At 42.6% G+C, this 25,000-nt stretch overlaps 1 protein-coding gene across 7 annotated transcripts in view; it reads right to left on the bottom strand.

Annotated features, from left to right (window-relative positions):
* The window catches only part of znf423 (zinc finger protein 423), a 140,587-nt gene that overhangs the window by 34,369 nt on the left and 81,218 nt on the right, over positions 1 to 25,000 (bottom strand). For 3 of the 7 annotated variants that reach the window (XR_007144706.1, XM_027161661.2, XM_027161662.2), the window contains exon 6: positions 23,726 to 23,749. The exons of the other annotated variants lie outside the window; for them this stretch is intronic. Coding sequence is in view for 2 of the 3 variants with exons in the window: in XM_027161661.2 (XP_027017462.1) it covers positions 23,726 to 23,749 (24 nt within the window). In the remaining variant the exon portion in view is untranslated. The remainder of the gene's footprint in view (positions 1 to 23,725; positions 23,750 to 25,000) is intronic. 7 annotated transcript variants of the gene reach the window in all.

The raw sequence follows: 25,000 nt of genomic DNA, 5'->3' as shown, positions 1-25,000 counted from the left end.
GGGAAAAGAACAATTTGAGCAGAGCATACAGATCAGGGCTTTCCCTGTTTACCACTCGGAATCATGGAGCGAATCCGTGCCAATACTTACAACTACTTACATACTACTTAGGCGATGATCATGCAACTTGTGACCTCTGTACATGCTTTTTTGTCTAAGCTGTGAATCTGTTTAAGGTTTAAAAAATTTGCTATGGAAGAAAATTGTGTAAAAGGGTGACACGGTCACGGAAACTGGGGGCTGGATCTGTTCTGGTTTGGAGTGATTGTTTTTATGGTGTGACAAAAGATCGTGATCCTGATGGGAGTGGTCACGAAAACTCAGTCCAATCCTCTGGAATGGTTTGATGAGTATGAAATGATGCTAATCATATGATATGGATTTTGCAGATCACATCCCAGTTAGGATATTTTGGAGCAGCATGCTTCAAAATAAAGAAGGTAAGCAGAAATTTAGAAATTGTGGGCAGAAGAGCAAGAAAAGCAGAAAAATCTGATATTCTATGTGATGTTTGCTTACTTTGCTCACATCCGTTTCTCTTATCCTGGACTGATGTTCTTAACTGTATAGCCAGAGTCATTAAGCAGTCATTAATCAGTGTAAAGAGCCAGAGCTTGTGTTACCCACATAAACAGAATGGAATTGAACTGAAAAGTGATGGTCAACACTCAGCTTGGGTGTCAGGGCTCTAACAGGTTGGTTCTGCTTTGGCTTGTCCTTCCTCTCTTGCCCTTTCACTTGTTACTTATTCTTTCATGGTCCACCATCCAGTCACGTCGCTCTGTCATTGTTCTGTCATCCAATCCTAATCTCTTCTTATCCTTTCCATCTCTCTCTCTCTCTCTCTCTCTCTCTCTCTCTCTCTCTCTCTCTCTCTCGCTCGCTCTCTGTGTCTCTGGAGAAAGTTAGCGTGTGGTGAGCAGACTCTCTCTCCTGCAGAAGCTCTGCTGTGCTGCTTTAATTGTGACAGCACCCCGATGAGCTGCTGGAGCTTGGGCTGCCTCCACAGAGTGTTCAAGGGTAACCAGTGGGGGCTAACTCCATCCTCACCACACACCCACCCACATCACGCACATGCACACACACACACACACACACACACACACACACACACACACACACACAGAGGGGTCCTCAAACAGGCGCCCAGAGAGCACCCGTCAAATGCTCACTCCTCACATCTCATTAATCAGCTGCCAACATCAAACAGCAACGCTGTGGCTTCCCGGGGGCCTGCCGACCCGCCTGCCTCACACTGATGTGTCTGTGGTGGCAAAGGCATTCGTAGTCCCATTGTGAGAGAGTGTGTGAGTCTGTGTACGTGTGAGATGCATACTGAGTATGCTGCAAATGTTTAGAGTAATGCATTAGTAGGTTGTACAAACTTCAAACTTTGGTTTGGTTGCTCCTGCCTGTTTCCTGTGCACAAGTATGTGTGAGTATGTGTGAGTGTGTCTATATGAACATTCAAATGTCACTTAGGAAACAAAATCTCTCAGTATCCTCTGTCTGGGGAACGGCTTTCCATTTGCATACAATGTAATATAACAAATGGATGGAACAATTTTGTATGCACGCACACACGCAAACACACACACACACACACACACACACACACACACACACACACACACACACACACACACACACACACACACACACACACACACCTTAATGAGATAAATTCTAACCGGTTCACCTCTTAATGATGGTAAAACACTCACCCCCTCCCTGCATTCTCTCCCTCCTATTAGGAGTGTTGAGTACAAACAGGGTGATTAGATGGTGGGAGTATGTTCCATGTGAGTTAAAGCAATGCACACTCTCTCCCCAGCTGCAACCCATTACAGCAGGGAATGATTTAATAAACCAGAAAGAGAGAGAGTGTGAGAGAGAGAGAGAGAGAGAGAGAGAGATTGACTTTTAAGATGCCTTTATTGCATCTCCCTTGAACTTCCTGCCTTGAATTACCCAAACATCCCCCGAGCACCCTGTGGCAAACACAAGGCCACAAACTTCAACATACTATACACATTTGTTTCCTCTTGGACAACACAAATATAGGAACACAAAATACTGAATACTGTCTAAAGCCAAAAAATAAGTAGAAAAAGAGGAAATAATAACAAAAAATATTAGTATTATTATGAGCAGTATTTTATAATGACAAAAAGAAAGTGTGTGTGTGTGTGTGTGTGTGTGTGAGTTTTATTGCAATACTTTACTAGAGCCTAAAGAACTGTTTTGGTTTTTGGCTGGTTTATGTCTAATGTTGCAGAGCGAAGACAAATTGAGCATTAACCAAAGGAGGTGAGTTTTAGGTAAACAGGTCATGGTGACTTGTAAGAGTTTCATCTTTCGTCCTGAATAAATTGTTTATGTGAAATTTCAGTTAGTCCCTGTCACGTTTACTCTACCAGCTACCGATGCTACAGACGGTGCTTTATATTAATGGTATCCAAACACACACATACATATAAACCCACACACACTCTTCTGCCACCACAGAGTAGATGTCAGCACCACCCATAACCTGATCCTTACCGAAGCACAGAGAAGAAAAGAGAACAGAAGAGAAGGGATAAAAAGAGCAAGAAAGGAGGGCTGCTGCAGGTCTGAGGCAGGACAGCGCTCTACACAGTAAACGTTGGATACTTTAAGGTCATCTATATGCTCCCCCACTAGTTGTGTTTCTTTTTGTCTTTCCGAGTCTCCATCTCTCCCTGTTTCTCCTCTCTCTCTCTCTCTCTCTCTCTCTCTCTCTCTCTCTCTCTCTCTCTCTCTCACACACACACACACTCCCCTGGCACTCTCCCCCTCCTTCCTAACACCACAGTCTGCTGTAAAATGCTGGGCCAATCACTAGGGCATCTGGGACCACACTCAGGGTGGGGGAATGCAGCAGCACGGAATCTGTGCATCGCCGAAGCACAGGACTGGGTGCGTAAGCGAGGGAGTATTGATGCATGCGAGCAGGATTTTGGATTTTTTTTCTGTTTATCCTTTTGTGTTTGGGAACGGTTAGCTCCAGTCTGGCGCCTGTGTACACTGTTTTGTGAAAGAAGCATTGCTTAGTAGGTGTGCATGGATATAGAGAACATGCTGATTCAATAAGCGCTCTTGTTGTTAGTGCAATATTGCAATGTCTTCTATGTATGCAGATGGGTAAATATAGAGGTACAGTATTGCACTGGTAAGTAACAGAAACTAAAGCATCCAACACAAGAGAGGTAGAAGGTATGAATGGGTTAGTTATGCAGTGGGGTGTGCATGGCATAATAACTTCTAGAATTTGTATGTTTGTCTGTGTGTGTGTGTGTGTGTGTGTGTGTGTGTGTGTGTCTGTGTGTGTGTGTGTGTATGTTTAGACTCTAATCTGGCTCCTGTATGCTCATGTCAGAGTGTGCTCTCAGCTGGCTCTCATGGGGACAGTGACAGTAAAGTCTCTCTAATCCCCCCAGCTCTTCACAAACAACACACCTCCTATTGCATGCTGATGAGGCCTACAGCACACATGCATACACGCATACACAATAAGCAAAGGCATAAACACAGGCACACATATAACCCACACACAAGCATACCCACTGCATGGCTTCAACCACATAGTTGAAGCCATGAGCAGAAGGACACATGCAATTTGTATTCCTATTATATTTATGGCCTGACACACCAAACTGACTGTAGGCCATTGGACGCTGTCAAGTGTCTGAGCACCATTTTGAACGATGTCCTACACCACTGGCGCAAACCAACTGAGCTTGCTGAATTGACATAGGACACAGGCAGGAGAAAAGGTGTTCTGACTTGCTCTTCAGCTGAATGAATCGGTGAAGGAAATCAAAAATAACGTAGTAAAAAACATGGGAAAAAAACACAGCTAATTCAAAAACATAACAATACTGACTCAATAATTCACCTTCCCTTTTCATTTAAAGTTATTAATTTTGCTCTTGCGTGTACATATTTATTTGTTGTGTTTTCGGTGTCTTAACGTTTGCATTACAGGTCATTGTAGAAAAGAACTGGAAGTGAGCAAAGCAAGGAGTGAACTCTCATTTCTCAGTTCTGACTATCTGATGTACTTAGTAGTATAGCAGGCATGGACATAACAGTGAGGCTGCATAAAAAATAAAAATAAAATAAAAATAAAATTAAATAAAAGTTTAAGACTTTGAACATTGGTTAGTGCCGTCATATTTTGATAAAGAACATGACTCTAATAATTTGTAATTCAGAACAGTGTAATCCAGAATATGCAATCCTACAAAGTACATTCATGCCAGCTGCAAAATTTTTAAGTACATCTTAATTAGTGATACTCCTTTAGTGATAGCTCTTTGGGCATCCATATTAAGGGTCGTAGTGGCTTAGGGATTTGCATTGCCTTAGGGTTGGGGTTTGGACTTCCGCTTCTTCTCTTTCTGCTTCAGGGGGTTTGCTCGAGGTTTTCTGGTTTCCTCCCCCAGTCCAAAACATTCGTTGTAGGCTGACTAGCCTCTCTAAACTGTCTGTAGTGTGTGAATTTGTACATGACGGTGTGGTGTTGAGGTGGCACACTGTCCACGCTGTCACTTAACTTTTGCCTCGAGTGCCCTGGAATAGGTTGCAGTTTCCCTGTGACCCAATAGGATAAGTGCTAGTCGATGGATGGATGGATGGATGGATGGCTCATATTACACCCACAAAATAGACCTCTAGCTTTCTCCAGAGTATCGGATACTTTTTGTCAAGAATTGCCTACTTCCACAGGAAGTTTGATCAACATTGCAAACAAAAAGTACACCAAAGAGCTCTGACAAAGAGTCTGTCCATCTCATTCTCTCATGTCATAGATAAGCCTGGGAACTGATAAAAAGCAGAACCCAAATTAACAGAGGGATGGAGTGAAAGAAAAAAGGACTAAGTCCTAATAATCAGCCCCTGCTTCACTTCATTTCCCACTGAAAGAGAAGGAACAAGGGAAAAGACCCTACTGCATGGATTAGAAACGAGAGACAAAGAGAGCCAGGGAATCCAGGCGGGATGTCAGATCTAAGCCCCATACTCTTCTACACGCTGCTCCAAAGAGAGGGATTTGCGCTTGCATTGCGGTAAGGAGGGAGCATGGAATGAGAAAGAAGCACACAGGAGAGACAGACTGACAAACGGCCAATGAACCATCAGGAAATTCAGTATTATAAGAGCATCAGATCCATCAAACTTAATGTAACTCTGTATTCTTGTATGTAGTTCTACCAAATGACGTAAGACATAACCTAGGTGATATATGCAGGGTGTCTCAAAGTTTTCATACATTGGGGAAATTAAGACTTTTTAGCAAAATGTCTTTCTTAATTTATATTCTAGATTTTTTTCATACAGTCTTTAAGAATGCTTTATCACAAGGTTGTGACACAGAACACCCAACACTGATACCAAACTGGGAGCAAACAAAGTTGGGAGAGATGACAAAAGGCAGAATGATTTGTTTATAAAGTGGATGTGTGTTTGTGGATGTGTGGTAAACTGTCATCTTTCCATGCTCATGGGTGAGGGCATCTGCATGACAGAGAATCCCTAAGAGCTTCCACCACAGTGCCTCAATCCTTTCCAGCAAGCATCTGGCCTCCAGTGACTGCCTGAATATGTGTGTGTGTGTGTGTGTGTGTGTGTGTGTGTGTGTGTGTGTGTGTGTGTGTGTGTGTGTGTGCGCGTGTGTGTGTGTGTATGAAACTATTTTCTGTACTTGTTTATGCTGCACTCACAAAAGTAAGTGAAATGACTAAGCATGTCAGAATGTGATGGCTTCTGCATCTGTCATTTCCACTTCTGCCAGAATGAAAGAAAGAAAGAAAGAAAAAGAAAGTTCCTCTGCCTGTACTAACAGTAGTTCTGTATCCCACACTACTGGTACTCTCACTGTCAGCTAATGTTAACACTCCAGCAATAAAAATAAGTTCCATCTGTTTGTGACCCTGGCAGTGTGTAAAAGAGCTCCTGATGCTATAACAGTTGCCTCAGCAGCTCGTCTGTGGAAGAACGCCGTTCCATTGCGCTCAGAAGCCTCTATCCTGACACACTCCCTTGCTTTAGTACATTGTCAACCATTAGAGCCTTGTGTTGCCTCAGAGTGTACGTGTGGGGTGAATGCAGGGTGAGAATGTACGTGGAGGGCGACAGCTGCATGCGCCCCTCCCTGTCTCCACCCGCTGGGGGCTCGGCTGTACTTCAGGCCGCGGCCGTCAGCCTCTTTTAATCTACCAGCGGGGCTCCGCAGCTGCTGTAAGCTCGCCCAGAACCGTCCAAAGCCACACTCAGCTTTTATGTATTTTAACCCTTTTTGGCTCAGTTTGTCTATGTCTCCTTTCTCCTTTCTCTCCAAATCTTTCTGGGTCTTTAACTTTCCTTCATAAGGTGAGTCAGACCTCACATGCCTAGTTACAAGCAGAAATACTGTTACAGAAGAAATGCTGCTTGGGTCCATTTGTGTTATGTCTTCTCAAATTGCATGAAAAGTTAGATGCGTCCATTAAAACCACTTTTGGAATTAAGTCACTGTTTCTCACTACTGAAGCAGCATGAGGGGTAGTGAGAGAGTTCAGTTTCACACGACTGGACAACTGTTCCTATGCTTCTGTCTTGCACTCAGCTGCTGAGGGAGTTGGTGATTCTGAGTCTTTCCTGGCCAAATCTCCTGCCACGTCTCTCTCCCAGCTTCAGACTCAATTAGTAAATTAGTTCCACACGACTGGGCAATAAACAGCGATCAGGGAGCTGATAAACACACGCTCACCACCCCATTAAGAATCACCTCCACTCAGGATCCACACATCCAAACACAACTCTATAACAGTGGCCTGACACTATGCTGCCTGAGTGTCTGCTTTTTTAGAGTTTTCTTCTCTGAGCTACTGACTCGGCCCTGGTCTCAAACCAATTACACACCAGGGAAAGAACAAGAATGTGTGCATGTGTATGTGTGAGAGACAGAAGATGGAGAAATGAGACATCAGGCCACCAACACCTCCTCTGTATCACACATTAAATCCATATTGCAAATGAAGCATTATGGACGAGTCGGAGGCTGCCGCTAATAGGCAGACCACAGGAAGTCTGAGGGAGCGGGGGGCTGTCACAGAGAGAACGAGAGCGCGAGCAAGAGAAGGGGGGAGATGACAGAATCTGTAGGAGACAATAACAGGAGGAAACTTTTAAATTATGCTTCGTGAAATGTGTTCGACAGAACATCAAGTGCTATCACATTCCACTTCTCCTCTCACACATGGAGAGACAAGTCTATCCTCTGTGCGCACACACACAGACACACACACACAGACACACACACACAGACACACACAAGGTATAGCAGTGTGGGCCTGACGTGTTCTGAAGAAACACACAAACACCTACACACAATAACACAGACACACACACTGGGAGGAAGGTTGGGAGGGAGGGTTTTTGAAAGAATGGAACAGTTTGTGATAACAGTGGTTAAAGCACTTAAGCTGCTGTAATTAGTGTGTGACAGAAGATCTGCATTTATCTGCCATTGCACAAAGCAGCGTGAGAGGGATCAACAGCCGAGACAAACAGCACTGCTCCCAACTAGGCTTTTAAACTATCTTGGACGCGCACAGACACACAGACACACAGACACACACACAACACACACACTCATCCAGACTAACAAAGATGCACAGACACCACAGCCAAAGTCATGACATCAGCATTTTAACCAGATTATAGCATGGACAAATCCAGACAACTTCAACGCGGCAACCTGGGATGTCCAATGTCCCTCTGATTCTCTAGTCTCTAAATCGAAAAGCCTGCAAACAGCTTGGCTACTACAGCTTCTTACTGAAACTTAAATAAGACAAAAAAGTGAACATCAACTGCTTGTTGTTTTAAAAGTATGTCTTTTAAATCAGATTCTACCTAAACATGCAGCTTTAGAGTTTCTGGTTTCCTCTCACCTCTAAAAACATGTCAGTTTGAATCACTATTCTAGGGGTGTGTGTGTGTGTGTGTGTGTGTGTGTGTGTGTGTGTGTGTGTGTGTGTGTGTGTGTGTGTGTGTGTGTGTGTGTGTGTGTAAGATGTCCCATCTAGGGTGCATTTTCTTCTCACAACAAGAGATCCAGTGCAACCCAGAGCAGGATAAAGCAGCTACAATAAACTAATAAATGAAGGTCCACCTTCAGAAATGTTTGTGTTATCACCATCTATCATATAACCTGAACAGTACAACATACACATCTTTTCTCAGTCATACCGTTACAACCTTATCTCTGAACTTCAAAATAAATCTATCTAATGAATCTTATCTACAACATCTGTGTACTGCATTTATATATTTCTTTACATATAATTGTTTACTGAGCAAAGAATACAAATTTCTTCTAATAAAAGTCTTGGGGCAGTTGCTGCTATAAACATTTAGCATTGGATAAATGTAAATGCTATTTATTCTGGAAACATTAGAAATGCAAATTTTATAGATTCTTTAGTCAAAGGTGATTTGCTAATTAAGCTCTAAATGTGCACAGCTTAGTTCAACATTTTATTAGAGCAAAGTTTCTCAGTTTACACTACATCACAAAACATCCAAGTCTTGATCACCTGAATTACTTTATAGTGTATTATTTCATTGTTGAAAACTACACCAGAGCATGGTGGAAAGTCTCATATCTGGATCGTTCTTCCCTGGAAGATTCTTGAATTAAAATAAATAAATAAATAAATAAATAAATAAATAAATAAATAAATAAATAAAGCTTAATAGATTTTTGGTTTAAAGAGACACCTGCCCTGTGCACTGTGAATAACATACAGTTCAATCAGATTTGAGTTTTTTAGGGACATGTACAGTATAAATTCTTGTCTATGGTAATCGCTCATATTTGATTGAGTTCTGGTGGAGAGTTCCTTTAAGCAGGTGTGTATACAGTCTTCTGGCCCAGCTCTGGCCTGTGTTCCCTGGAGTCAGTAACTGTGGTGCTTTCTGTTACAGGGCTGCTCCTCCTCCACACTGGCTCTGTGGTCCTCAGGGACTGGAGCAGGGAGGAGAGTTCGGGTTGGGGGGTTGAGTCTGGGATAAAGAGCTACAGTTTCTCTGGCAACGTCCACCCCTGTCCACTTTGGGAATTCACCAGTAATGCACACTTATGAAATCGAGAGAGTGAGATACACAACAGAGGGAGAGAGAACATAAAGTAGTGCAGAAAGGAACCAGGTCAACGTGCCCTAGCCAAAGCTTTCAATATGACCATGTGTGAATGTCTGAGGCATGGAGTGAGAGTGTTACATAGAGAAAAAAAAAGAAAGAAAGAAAGAAAGAAAGAAAGAAAGAAAGAAAGAAAGAATGAAAGAAAGAAAGAAAAGGGAGACATGTTTTTGCCCTGAGGTCACGGTGACATGAAGTCACATTATTGTGACTCAGACTACTGTAGAAGAGGTGTGTGTGTGTTTAACCGTTTGTGTGACAGGTGACAAAGTGTACGATTGTGGATGGGCTTTTAGGTGTGAAGTACCCTCAGTTCTCATCTTTCTCCTCTTCTCCTCTCTTCCTTGCCTCTGTCCTTCCCCTTTCTTGCCTCACTGGAGTCATTACTGCCTAATTAAGTGCATGGCTTGTAACATAAGCAAAGCATTAAATTGAAACATTTCGCCCTTGTAAACGATGGGAATGATTATCATGCTAATTCGGCTGCTCTGCTGAGAAAACGAGGCAGCAGGCAAGCAGTGGATCTGTTTATTTCTGTCAAACAGCCCACGTGCTCCTGTGATTCTCTCTTCCTCCAGCTTCAGCGTATTGTTGAAGCTGTTTGTAGCGTCACCCTCCACTAATGACGAACTAAAGAGCAGATTTTCAGCCAGATACTTAGCATACATTTGCACATTTTTAAAAAAAACCTGACACGGCAAGGCATGAGAATGGAGAAAAGCTCGTCTCTTGAGGTAGTTAATTCAAAGCGTCTTCTTAAGAACAGAACACATGTACATGAACTAGCTTAACAGCAAGTCTCTTTGTAATACTTATGTATTTACAGTATATACACCTTCGAAGCTTTCTTCTTCTCTTGGCCAGCTAATCACTATACACTAAATATTAATCAATGAATCAAACATTCGGTTTAATGTCCAATCATGTTCATAAATGTACAAATTCAAAAACCTTGTAAAAAGCTGAATGCATTAGCGTTAGCATGAAAAAGCTAACCAGCCAGGTTAGCCAGGTTAGCCAGGTTAGCCTGTTTAATCTGCAAATTTACATTAGCTTTGATTCCGACAGCCGACAGCTTTGATTCCGACAGCTAGGCAGAAAGCCAAATTCGAGCTGGATTTTCCAGTAATTACTGGATATTGACATGACAAATGACTTCTGACTAATTCTTTATAAAACTATACAGATTATAACTGGCATGCATCAAACCAGCAAACTTAAAGAGACTGAACGATGATTTCAGGCACGACGGCATACCAAGAGTTTTAATTTAAGCAAAAAGTAATAAAAGTTCATTTTATCAAATGATAACATTTACATTTTATTTCTTAATATCTGTGTATATTTAAACATAACAACTATATTGTACATGTTTGCTGGGATTCCTCCAGTTTTAATTGTCTAAAAGTCTGCTCCCACATTATCTACAATTTCCCTGGTGTATAATTAAAAATACACATTGATGTATATTTTACAAAAATCATTTCATTTCTATATTGTTTATTCCTTGACTGTTTTTCACATATGAAGTCACAATTTTTTTTTTTTTACAAATATTTTGTTGTATGCATTTTATTTTATGGTGGTTTGTGGAAAGTAGTAAGCTGTAATACATTCCCTAACAGCAGTTTTGCTTTTTTTCCTGAACTTCTTATTCATTTCTTGCTGATAATAAATTAATTACAGTCTAATGACCAACACTAAAAGGGCTTTTCAGTGTGTGCTTCATTGTGTCAAACTAGTTCTCTTTATTTTGGTCTGCTTCAATAACCTAGGGGTCTCTCTCTCTTTCACACACACACACACACACACACACACACACACACACACACACACACACACACACACACACACACACACACACACACACACACACACACATGCACACACACACACACACACACACACACACACACACACTTACTTCTCTGGCTAATTAGCAGTTAGGTATCTTAATGCTGGCGTCAGAGCTGAGAGCAGAGGCCAAGAGTGTGTCAGCACCTCGTCAGAGCTGCAAGAAGGAGTGCTGATAAGTTCACATCCTGACATTCTTGTGCATGTGACTGGACAGAGACAGATACAGCGAGAGATATTCAATCATTTGATCACTAATCCTCATCACATACTTTATGGCTTTCACTATAATGACTGTTTTTCACTGGATGACAGAGATACGAAAAATACCATGAAACATATCTAATGTAAACAACATGAGTGCTGAAAAAAGTGTGTTGTGTCCTGTAAACCACACACACAGACACACGCACACACAGAGACACACACACACAACCCCCTGCTGTTGTAATTAAAGGTGTCCTTGACAGTGAGATGGACCGATTTTCACACCCCTGGACCCATGGCTTTTTTTTTTTTTTTAAAACAACACCCATCCACTTCAACGGCTCAGTTAGGGGGACCATGCACAGACACATACAGACATAAATACACACTCCAGTGTTTGTGTGTCATGAGGATTCGCTGAGCAACTTTCAGAAAGGTGCTAAAGCCTTGATGAGACTTTTGGGGCTTCACACAAAAGACAGAGAGAATCAAATCTCCTAACATGCTGTGAATTCGCCATTCTTTTGTGTGCTCGGTGTGTGTGTGTGTGTGTGTGTGTGTGTGTGTGTGTGTGTGTGTGTGTGTGTGTGTGTGTGTGTGTGTGTGTGGCCGTTCAGGAGATTCAGGAGTCTTCAGGTGCTGTCATAATAAAATAGCCTAAGGCAGTGTGTTGGTGCTATAGATATTAAATCTTGTTTCTTGTGGTTAAACTGTACTTGTTGAAAAACACATGAGTAACTTGCTAATTTGTTTGTTGTTTGTTTGAAGAAAAAAAGGTTCATCTGATATCGCAGGTCACAAGACAATGGCATCATGATGGAGGTGGTATGTCCGGATCGTATTCACACTTCACACATACACCGTATCAACAGCTGAGCAGCAGGTACTAAAGGAATACAGTAGGCACCTTCACAGTATGTGATTTTAGACGCAGCTATTCTCTGTTGTGACTAGAGAGAAAACTGAATTCTCTCTTCTAGTTAAAAGCAGAACGATTCAAAGTTTGAGCATATGCATGCTGGGATTTATTTGCATTTATTTCCTTGCTTAATCGACATATACAAACAGTAAGTTTGTGTCTAGAGTATATGTTGTGTACGCATACACACAGGGTGGATCGATGATGACAGACCTGGGACAGGAAGTGGAATTCAGACTCTGTAATCAGACGCCAAATGCCCCAGGCCACAAAGCCCACATCTTCAATCTACGCCTGCAGCAATTGGTCAGGTGAAAAAGGCAAATCCATGAAAATTGAAGACAGTTAATACACTTTCGTGTTCACTCTCCCTGCCTTGCCACGTCAGCTCATATGATGCAGATGCAAGAATTAAACAGATTACATTCACTATAGGAGAGAACACTGAAATCAAATGTGAAGGAAAGAAGGAAAAAAGGAGAAAAAGAAGAAGAAAAACCTCCTCTTCACAGTATACACACACACACACACACACACACACACACACACACACACACACACACACACACACACACACACACACACACACACACATAAAACAGCCCAGTTATCAGATTAATTACTGCAGGAGTTCTCTTAACATCTGCTGGAATGTCAGGTCTAGCAGGGGAGTGAGAGAGAGAGAGAGAGAGCAAAAGAGGGAAGAAGGGACTGAGGGATTGAGGGAGCGGGGGAGCATGTTGGCCCTAGCGGAGGTGTGAAGGTGCGGGTTAAAATAAGAACAGTGGCACCTGTTCCAGTGGCTGAGAGGGAGCCACAAATACACTCTGTTCCCTCTTAACACTGCAGCTCTGTGGGTGTATAGAGTGTGTGATTAAGAGAGTAAGCAGCAGAAGTATAGTTCCTGAGTGTGTGTCGTGTGTGCTGCCTGCCGTAGGTGGATAAGTAAGTGGTGTGTGTATCTGTGTGTGCGCGCGTGTGTATATGTATGAGTGTGAGAGAGAGAAAGAGAAAAAGAGTGAGAGAAAGAGAAAGAGAGGGAAAGAAAGAGACAGCAAGTTACGTGTTGGTATGTCTTTATTATTCAATGCTGTCTAGCAGGAAGAGCTGCAAGCTGAGAGCCAATTGGTACTGTGTGTGTTTGAGTGTGTGTGCATGTGTGTGTATGTGCCATATGCCAGATGCTGAACAATGTGTTCTCTGCAATTATCTAGAATTGCAAGTACATTATTTAGAGGACTACATGTCGAATAGCAGGTTCTCAGAATATATAGCTATTGGAAGTGGTTCAGACAGGCAGCGGATTTCTTTTCTATGCCACATGCCACCCTAACTTGACGTTCACACATTCTGCAAAAGAAACCTACAATTCTACAAAGATGGATACCCTTCGGAGTCCGGTTACTCTAAGAGTTTCTCCGTTACACTGTCGCAGGGAGCTTTGCCTTGCCGCTGTCAACCCCGATGTGCTCATTAGGGATCTGAAACTACACGTTTTAAACTCTAAAGCTGCTTTTGTCATAAAGTCCATTCTTCACTATTATAAATACTACTGAAGTGAAAAGCTCCATGTTGGTAGATTGATAATTAGCTAAATTTAGCCCTTATTGAATTACTTAGCATACACACAATTATGCATGATTACCATGGCAACCAATGTAGACGTGAGTGTGTGAGTAGTGTGACTAGAATGAACAAACAGATCTGTTTTGGAAACTTGACTGTTCAACATTAAATGCCTATGAACTCCATCTCCTGCATAGAAAGGACACAGTGTAGAAGTCGTATCTAGACTTCTGCTTTGGTGTTCGATTGGATAGCGTTGGTTCTGTCACTGGTGGGAATGGGAAATAGGGGGGAGTTGCTGTTGTAGTGAGTTACAGGCAGGTAGAGAGCGAGAGAGAAGGCTTGGGCCTGGTGCTTTATGTTTTCGGTAATTAAAACAGCATTAGGCTATTTATTTCCTCTCCCCGTGCGTAGCTGATTGGGCATGAGGGAACACGGGACTCGCGAAGCCGAGAAGGAGCACAATTACACGCCATCAGCAGACAACATTAACTCGCTAATAGGAACATGGCAATAAAAGTTTATTATTATGGGGGAACGATGATTGCCTGGTTTAAGATAACATTTATAATACTTAGCAACGATCGGGAGGAAACGGGCGGGCGCGTGAGGGAAAGACGGCGTGAGGATGCTGCTTTTCTCAGCAATCACTTTGCAATGAAAAGGAAAGGCTGACAGTCTACTCCTAAGAGGTTTGTGCTCATTAGCCATCCTTCCCGATCTCCATTATCTTCTCATCTGCTAATGCATACCGCAAACTCACTCAAGATGGCTGACCTCCACCCAGCTGCAGGGCTGAGAGAGCAGTAAGGCTTGTATAATAGCAAAATGTGTTGGACATACATTCGCTACTCTTTCACAAATCACTATTTGAAAATTCCTACCATCTATTTACACAGAAGAAAGAGACAAAGAGGAGGGAAGAAAGATAATAAAGCGGAAAAAGTAGTCGAAGGCTGAGGAGGCGAGAAAAGTGTTCAAGGGTTGAGCATGTGCTGGAAGGAGAGCAATGGAGTGAGGGATGAGAGACCTAGGTCTGCTTTTGGGCCAAAGGGATAGTGAGAGTGTGAGTGAGAGAGAGAGAGAGAAAGAGAGAGTCTGCTAGTGGCCTTCCTTTCTTTGGTATTTTCTTCACGTCGAGGGGATAAATTATTCAGAGCCCGGGGAGGCTCTCGCTTCATCGTGTAATGAGAAGGACACGCATTGATACCAAATATTGCTGTTGGGAAACTATCGATCGGAGAGCTATTTGTCCAAAGTTTAGTCTGGAACCGAAGGCTGTCAGCGGCTTTTAATATGACTGACACTTATGTAGGGAAAAAAAACCCATCTCAGGGCACACACCCTCTCCCACCTTTCCTCTCTCTGGTCTGGCTTTTTCCAACCCGTTCTTTCCAAATCGCTTTAGTCTCTCTGGTAGAGAGAAAAAGTAAAAGAGAAAAAAGAATGAAGGAAAAAAGAAACAACTGAGTGAGTAAATAAGAGAAAAGAGAAGGAAGGCAGAAGAACGGTGTCAATAAGCCTGCAGTGTAAATTAATTGCTTCTGGAAACAGGACAAGTCAGCACAAAGCTTAACCTTTGACAAAAGGTCACCGTGGAGGGAAAACATGTCAACCGCGTACTTCCTGCTAATTAGATTATACAAACTTGCCTTAGCTCATTCTAAAGGGTCTAAATGTCTATACATGGATACTCTTTAGATCTAATCTTTCATCATGTAACATGTCCTACATTAGCTGTATTCTGTATCTGTGTGTATGTGTGTGGGAGGGGTTAGAGGGGAAGGAGGGCTGCTTTTTTCTTTCCTCAGATGAACACTGGCTAATCTGTCATGTTCGCCAAGCTCTGGAAGGCCTGGCCTGGAAAAGCATGAGATGCTTGCTTTGGCCTGAACCTGAGGAAGTCTGGCTTTCCTACGGGTGGAGGCCTCCGCTGAGGGGCCTGCGGTTCCAACAAGGTGGTCTGATGTCCCTGGCGTGTTGGGAATGGAAAATGTGAGCACTCGCACACAAAGTCAGTCAGCAAAGCACTCGGGGAACAGGACGGAATACTGTACAAAAGAATCTTGCCAAGTTCAACTGCTTAATATAGAATTACTGCTAACCAGTTCAAACACCTTTTCTTTATTAACACTGGCCCTGACTAACTGATGCTTGTGTTAAATGATATACAATGCAGTATGTACGTATAATATTGAAGTGTGGAAGCTATGACACATTTGAAGTCACCCGGCGGGAGACGGTGAGCAGCTTGCAGCCTCTACATCGCCGCATCAGCGTAAGCCAGCGGGAGACAGTAATAACCTCTCGCTCTGTCTCTTTTTCCCTTTATCACACAGACACACCTCACCTCTCCAACAGACACACACATCCATGCAATTACCACATCACTGTGTGTCAGGTAGATCAAAAAAATAAGGCAGGCACTACAATTAGAGACTCAGAGATCATCAATCAGGAGTGGAGAGAGAAATGCAAGAAAAGAAAAGAAAGGTCAGATTTAGACAGTGAAGGAAAGAACACTAAGTTTTAACAACTCAAATTTGGAATGTTTCCTGCATGTTATCTAACTGGGGTAACTTCAGTTTTTGGGCTTCAACGTTAAAGCCAGTATAGAGCAGAAGGTTTTGTTGGGGTATCTTCAGAAACGTTCTTCTCTGTGCAAGTGATGACCGAAGCTGAGGTCCAGATAAACTCTCTTATCTCTACAGAAGTGGTTTATTGAGACTACTTTAATCTCCAAAAGTCAGACCCACACAACTTGACATACATACTCTATACACACAAAAAACTTAATCCACTACAGAATGTACTAAACTTTTGACATTTTTAATCAGTAAAGGTTTACATTGCAGTGTCTGCTACCAGCCAGACTATTAGGGCTACTAGAGATATTATATTATAATGCTGCTCGACAAATTTTTCCAGTGTTGTTTCTGCCATTAAAAAGAAACTGCTTTGTTTTTCAACCATCATCTTAAGTGTTATTCTTAAAAACAGCATCAGCTTAATCTAATGAATAAAGAGCAAATGTAGCACGAAGGAATAGAAATAGTTCATATCATTTTCTTTTCACTAAGGATTTGAGTGTGATAATTTTGCCAATAGAACTATTTTTAAATTTACACTTTTAATAATAATAATTTAGTCATAATGCCAATTTTTGTTTGGCATTATGAGCATTACCAGCATTTTCTCAGGTAATGTTGGGTTTGTTGGTTTCTGTGTGTACATGTCCTGTCTGTTTTTAACATCCTAACAGCTACAGTACATACATATATAGAGATTTCATGTACTTTAAAGATATATTTGATATTATTACATATATTTCTCTCATGGGTTGTGTGCGTGTGGTTATTGTTTGTGTTATGGTGAGGGAATGCAGGTTGTGTAAAGCTGTCTCTCTGAGGGAAAAGCTCAGTTAAGGCTGGGGGTTGTGGTGTTGGCACATGGGTCTACGGCTCTAAGAAGTCAAATTACCTCAGAGAGTTACCCATCAGCTCTGCGCACACACCCACAAGCCGCACACTCATTAATTGTGTATCACTAGCATATTAACAAAGTCTGGACTCAAACACACCCCCACACAAACAAACATAAAAAACCCACAACTGCCCACTTCAACAGATCAACACAAAACTCTGCGACAAACTATCTACGCTCCACTAGTCTCAGTGTACAAGCGCACAAAGGACATCCACTAATGTACTCAAATAAACATTCTCTCTTTCTTTCAAACACACACACATGCACACGTGGGGGCACTCTTGCGGGTCTCTAATGAAGCCCCAGTTGTGACGGCATGGAGGCGTCTGAGGCTCCGGCGGGATAATTACGCCGCTCCCTCGCAGCTGAGTTTGGCAGATGTAGGGGAGGGGTGCGCTGCGTGCCGTGGCGGCCATAACGAGCGCAGGGGAGCGGAGGTGGGATTCGGCACAGACCCCGCCATCCGCCATTAGCAGCTTGGCACCGTCACAAATGAGTGTTTTTCACCAGAGCACCGGGAAGGGCTGCGAAATTCCAACAAATTCAAGTGAGCGCCGCAACCGCCCAGAGAGAGAGAGAGAGAGAGAAAGAGAGAGAGATCGAGAGAGAGAGAAATCAAAACAAAAGCAAAAGAAGACAGAAGGAGAAGAAAAATGAGAAAGCAAGAGAAAGACAGAGGAAAAGTGTGTAGTGTCTGTGTGTGTGTGTGTGTGTGTGTCTATGTGTGGGGGTGGGAGGGTTGGTGAGTTGGACAGAGGTTTGCACCGCCATGACCGGATTTGTCACCTCTCTCAGCACAGGGAACGCAGAGCTCGGCACCATGGGAAATTACCAAATCAGAATGCATTGATTTTCTACAGGGAGGAGGCAGGGAAAAAAAGAGTGGAGTGAGACAAGAAAAAAAAGAGAGAAGGGCTGGAAAACTGACATGGCTGAGAATTAAGTAGGAGATTGCATTAGACCTTTGTATTATAGGGAGCAGAGAGTGGCAGACATTTGTTTTGGGAGAAGGTGGAATAAAGGTGTGTATTGTACACCTCTGGTATACGGGGAGCAGGGAAGTAAAGCAAACTATTACCCCGACATGTCTCTGATGCCCTCTCGCCTTTCCCATTTGTCTCTCTTTGTCCTCATACAGTATCTTGTAATTACCCTTGTGTTGCCAAGACAAACCCATATGTTGCACTGTGTGACAACAGCCTACAGTTAATGTATGATCATGAATGTGTGTGTGTGTATGTGTGTGTGTGTGTGTGTGTGTCTGTGTGCACATCAGTCATCTAAAGTATTACAGAGGTTTTTTTTTTTAGATCTGGAGAAAACTATTCTGTGTTGTATTCCTGAGCATTTTCTTTTAAAACTGGAGGTCTGAGAACAGAGCTTAGAGCACAACTAAACAGAGAGAAGAGCTCTTATTTACGAGCATATTCCCAGCTCTCGCTCCAGCAAACATAGATTACACTAATGTCTGTGTCTCTCAATTTCCACTCCAGTCATGCACCCATACACTCATCCTCTGTCTTGGTCTCCATCATGGTAAATGATCAATTTCAAGGTGACCCCTGGTTGAATTACGGCAAGTGTTTTGTGTGAGCAGGCGGGCGGCTGCAGCCCGGTCCCAGTAATTAACACCAGCGCCTAATGAAGTCCAGCTGCTCGCCGTGCAGACTGAGAGCCTGCCAAAAACCAGGAGAGCCTCTGTCAGCCTGCCTCATCCTCCTCTCTCCATCTCTCTTCAGTTCTCTCCATCCTTTTCCGAAGGTCAGCCTACCCCAACCAGCCGAACGGTCTCACCCCGTTTCCCTTTACACCACGGCTAAAACACTGATCCAGCGTGTTCTCACACTCCTTTCTCTCCCTTTGTCTGGTCCATCGCTTCCTGACAAATTCCCCTCTGTCGCACTCTCTCTCTCCATCTCCAAGAGGCCATGTAATATCTCTCACACCACTCTAATACGTTATCTGTCCTAAGTTCCCAAAGTGTTTGCAAAAGTTTTAACGGAAACCCTGAATGACCAATAAGAGGCTAGAAGGTTGGAACCAGCATCCATCTCTAAGATACGAAGAAAGTTGTAGAACTCATGTGGCAATTATGCTTATACACATTATGGGTGTCACATCTTGTTTCATTGGAGATTTGCACTTTCAAAGGCAAAAGCATCGACATTCAAAACTTCCCTTGGCAGCTTAAAATAAAGGAGATGCCTTGCTTTTGTTTTACAAGCTGGCTCTGAGCAATACACACACAGCTAATGCTTCATTTTAAACATAGCAAATGTAAAGTCTATGAGATCCAGAGTGTGCAACATTGTGTAGCTTAAGGGCACAACCGTCTTCTACGGTAGATCCACCCTGTCTCAGGTTAGATAGAGTATTGTCTCTCCTTTCGTTGGCATATTCTTTTTTCATTCTTCTTTCACTCCATCGTTCTCTCTTTTAACCCCTGTGTGCTCTCTCTCTTGGATCAAAGCTGGAAGCTCCTGTCAAGGAGGCACCTCTCTCCAGTGCTGCCTTTGAAGACACCGTCCCCAGATGGCCCCTGTCTACCCACACACACCCACACATACCCTCAAACACACACACTGACACAAGCACACAGTCAGATAGGCCTTCACCCTTGTGCTTCCTCCCTCCATCAAGAGCGTTTTCTGCTTTCTCTGCTCATCGTTCAGAGAGTGCTGATGAACTGTGACATGTGCAGGTTTTCCTCCTACTTACACTTGTAGACACACACACACACACACACACACACACACACACACACACACACACACACACACACACACACACACACACACACACACACACACAGAGCTCATGTATAAAGGCACAATCGTTTCAGACAGCTGATGGTAATTATCAGGTATGCTTTATATGCAGGACAGAACTGGAGAGAAACACACACTTTTGATCACAAATATCATCTTTGTATCACCCCATACTAGGGCAGGGAGGTATAGCATAACAGTAACTTCACTTTAAATGATGTAAATGTAAACAGGTGCAGGTCAAGGGCTGCATAACATCATTATCATACTGAAATTAGAATCAATTAGACTCATTTATCACCATTTGTTTCTAAGAAGTCATAAATTATGTTCCCAAAAATGACATAAAAATATTTTATTTACTTTTTAATCTTGCCCCTGTCGTGTTTGGAGGAGTCAGTTTAAGAAGTGTGGCTGTAAATACAGTCTGTCTGCTCTAAAGACTTGCTAGTAAAAATATGATGACTTAATATATGCTGATGTTTGCAGCTAATTTTTGATCACAATGACTCTCAATGCCGAAAGCATAAAGCAGACTAAAGCGCATTACTGTGTGTGCAACAACATGTTAAGTCAAACGCACCAGTTAGAACTAGCATTACAGCCACGTTGCACAACCACATAGATTTAATGATTTCAAAATTGCTTTCTTATATATTTTAGCTCCTCTTGTTGCTTCTGTAGTCAGAGTTGGTTAGTAATCAGATTGTACCCATCATGCCAAACTAACATGCACGCTCCCTTAATGCAGTGTCACATGGGTGTACGTTTCTTCCACCAGCTGCGACAGATGCTGGCGTCGCTCGAGAAAATAAATTCAGAATACTTAACGAATTAAGCGAGGAGCTAATTGCGGCTGGCCCGCGTTCATTATGGCGCACGAAGGCGGGAGGCTTGTTTGTCTTTTTAACAATTAACTCACAGAGCTCGGCAGAGGGAGTAGAGGCCGAGCAGCTCATGCAGTTGTCCCACCATCCCCTGCACAGCAGCTGCATCAGACACACCTGGATGGGCCTGGAATGGGGAACAGAGTGGGGCAGGTGCACCCCTACAAAAGCTACCCGAGTCCTTTACACACACAAACACACACACACGCACCAAGGCACCAGCACAACAGCCCACTAAGGCCCTTCTGACTGCAAAATGAGCAACTTTCAAATCAAAACACACCAGGAATAACACCCTTGTGCAGAAACATGTGTCTGGTGCAAAATCTAGTGGCTCTCTTCTTTCACACACATCACACACACAAACTCAGGCACACCTGTACACAGATCTCCACTGTCTCAGCGGCACTGGCCACTAGTGTGGCTGATTTTCCATTCTGTTCCCACACCTTTTGGAGGAGGCTCCCCCTGAGCTGTTCTCTTATAGATCTCCAAACAGCTTGTAATTACTTTTAATAAACAGCATAAGAAGCAAATCAAGCGCAAACGTGGCAAAATGAGCTCTCAGGGGGATCAGACGCCACTCAGCCTTGCAAACAAACATTTGGGCAAAACATTTCTACCTCTCGCTCTCTCTCTCTCTCTCTCCCTCTACAATGTGACATCCTTTGTGATGGCTACTCCAAAAACTGGAATAAGGAAAAAGTCGAAAAAAAGAGGATGTACAGAACATGCATATGTATATATGTTTATATAAATAGTTGATTGATAGGTGTAGATAATTAAGAGAAACTGACTGTGTAAACACACCCACATCAACCAACTTTCCTCTGAATCATGACCTTGCCTTTGTACCACATCCATGCTTTATCCTTCCTTTTGCTCCATCCAGCCACCCTAGCAGCTCTGTGATAGCCCCCTCTGTGATAGCCCCCTCTGTGATAGCCCCCAGTGCAACCACACCTGGCCCCTTGGAATTTCCGCTTGCCTAGTTCCAGGTGTTGAGGTATGTTCATGTGGGGCACCTCATCTGTTCCCACAGTCACACATTTAGCACACAGAGGAAACCATTACACCACCAGCAAGCCATTAGACCTGCCCGGCGGCTCTGCAATACCATAAAACCCTTTATTCATAAAGAAAGCACCTGTGCCCTCTCGGCTTGACCACTACCGTCTCTCATCCTCAGCTCACTCACATCGCACCAGATTATTTGCTGTGATTGGTTGCTAATTTTGTTTTCTGCACACTTACTAAATAATGTTAAAAGTTGAAAAACACTGTGACACAACCATTGTTTCAAAGCAGAGATACTGTATAGTGACCAGTCTGATAAATGTTTGGGACATTACATCCTTATTTTTTATTAACGTTTGAAGTTGGAAGCATGTAGTACCAGAATCCTTGGATTTTTATTTTAAACATAATATAGCAGAAGAGCTTTAAAGATTCAAAGTCAGCCAGACTAATTCTTTCTGTGCAAAACAGATATTGTCTATTAATGTCTATTAAACTAGAATTTTTAAGGTAAAACCCCACCCTGTTTTTATTTTTATTTTTATATATAATATGAGCAAAGGTCAGTATCTAGAATGTTAAATGTAAACAGTATAGATTCAATCATTTTTTTCTTAGGCATCTTCATACTCCAATCACACATCTAAACCATTACAATCTGCAGCTTTAAACGCAGTATCGATTTTGAACTTCTTCACCTGCATGTCACTCCACACAACAGAGATATCAGTGGCTGATATTAGTGACACTTCATAGACCGCTGTACTGTCAGTAAAGGTGCGTGTGCATATCTGAGTATGTGTAGTGAAGAGGGATGGTGTCGTCTACATCCACACGCACATGGCCCTAGGCTAGACGCAAACACACGCACACACTCATGCACCCTCCTGATACTCAAACAGGCACTTAGCAGAGTGAGCCATCATCCGCATTATCCACATCCATTGACTTCTAAAGCTTCTTGAGTGCTGCCTCATTAAATCTTCACTGACACAGGGAGGACACACCAGGTCCGTATCACCTGCCGTGCATGTGAGTGCGTGTGTGCGGGTGTGTATACAGGATTTTTTTTTGTCTTTCTCCCACTGCACAGATACAGGCATGAATGACAGCTACACATGGAGCAGTCAGTGATTTCGTTATGTATACTCTAATGCTTGCTAGTAGAATTCAGACATCTCTCATATTTATACTAAACCTCAAACCTTGAAATTTGTCATTTTACAGACATCTGATTTCATCTGACATGGTCTGTTGCATCTGCTCACTGTCCTATTATTTATATAATCATTGAGGTATAACCAATATTGGCACGAATACACTGTGACATCACCGCGGGGTCAAATGGCAGTCTGGTGTGTGATGTTGCCATGGTGACTGGTGCACTTCATGCTTCAGGCATCGGGCTCATTGGGATGAATAAGTAAGAGTCAGGAGTGAGACGTGCCATTAGCTGCAATCTCTGGAGAGCTCTACTGTTCAGGTGTGTGTGTGTGTGTGTGTGTGTGTGTGTGTTCTCCCTCATGCCCCTAGCCCCGCCTCATGCACAAAACAACCACGTAGAAGGTGAATGAATATTTACATAAAGTGAAAAAATGGGAAGTGCATGGATGAATGAAATGAGATGCTCATGTATTTCTTAGCCATTCTCTTAAACTTATGAGTAAGAAGGACATGCATCACTTTCTATACTTTATCCCCACTAGTTATACTTTATCCCAACCGAGTAAAAGGTCCCTCCTCTACAGTCCAGTGTGTGTGTGTGTGTGTGTGTTTGTGAGGGGGATTATGGAGAGAGATGGGCGACAAACCTGATGGCAGCTGGGCAGGCTCTCCTGAGGCACATCCGACAGGCAGGGAGGGGTGGAAAGAGAAGGCAGGGTGACAGTTAGTCAGCAGCTCCATGATCACATGGGGGTTAGATGGGGGACATGGTACAAACATGGGGATTATTATGGGATAGTTGGGAAGGATCATTTACTGTGAATGTGATGAAGGGTGGTGATGGATCTCATACTTACTTCGGTTGTTTAAACAGGTTGGTTTGTCTTATAAGGATTAGGCAAGCATGGTGATGTATGTATATTTACTCCAAATATTTACTTGAGCTAACGTGACCTGCAACATGCTTAACTAGGTTTCTTGTTGGCTCATTTATATTATTGAAATGAATGTCGTGATAGTTCACACCTGGATACTAAGTGCAAATTGAGTAGCGCTCTTGGAGCAGGTGTTTTAGAATGGGACCCCCTCCGAATCCCCCCGAGCCCATGCCCGACTCTTCCACCCCCTCCCAAACCAAGCACCTTTCAAACTAGGAGGATGTGGACTAATGAATCCTATCACATTTAGCAGGTAAAAAATATTGTCAATTAGAATATGTGTGAGCATAAATGAAAGTGATATTATAAACACAAAACTTTTTTTAGCCTTGTATACAATTCCTCATGCACACTCCTAATTGTCTTATTAATTACAATGTTATCTCTGCCAATTTGTGCCAGGTAAAAGAAATCCCGCATTATTGGCCAGACCCTCGCGGATTCCGCAATTTTGCAGTTGCCGAAAAAATGATCGCAAAATCAAGCAAAATCAAAAATAAAATAAAATAAATACATAAAAAATGACAGCAGATTTTTGTGTGACATAATCACAATGTGCATTCAGCCCAAAGCCACTCCGATTCCCGTGTGTCGAATATGATTACAGCTATTATTGAGTGCAATTACATATGCATCTTCACTGGTAAGCGTTTAAAAGAAGAAAAATTCAAGCACATAAAAAGATATTTTAGCACTGCAAATTTTGAGAAGAAGCATTGAAAAAGATGCTCTTCTCACTACAGTAGTACACTTTTGTTTTAAAAAAAATATTGTATTATATTTGTTCTTATTGTTTTGTTTTAGGATTTATAGCATTTTTTGAGATATTACTGGTACTCCAAAATTGTTTGTGCGCTTACTGTATTTTGTGGCAAAAACAAATAAGTAAATAAAAAATAATACACAAAAATTCAGGGAGAAATGCAGTGGTTCTTAGTCAGATTGGCTTCATACTGCTCGTGGCTCTCCAGGCGGGTATCATTC

The sequence above is a fragment of the Tachysurus fulvidraco genome, chromosome 13 (assembly GCF_022655615.1).
Source record: "Tachysurus fulvidraco isolate hzauxx_2018 chromosome 13, HZAU_PFXX_2.0, whole genome shotgun sequence".
Taxonomy (NCBI): Eukaryota; Metazoa; Chordata; class Actinopteri; order Siluriformes; family Bagridae; genus Tachysurus; species Tachysurus fulvidraco.
This window is presented reverse-complemented; position numbering and strand designations above follow the sequence as displayed.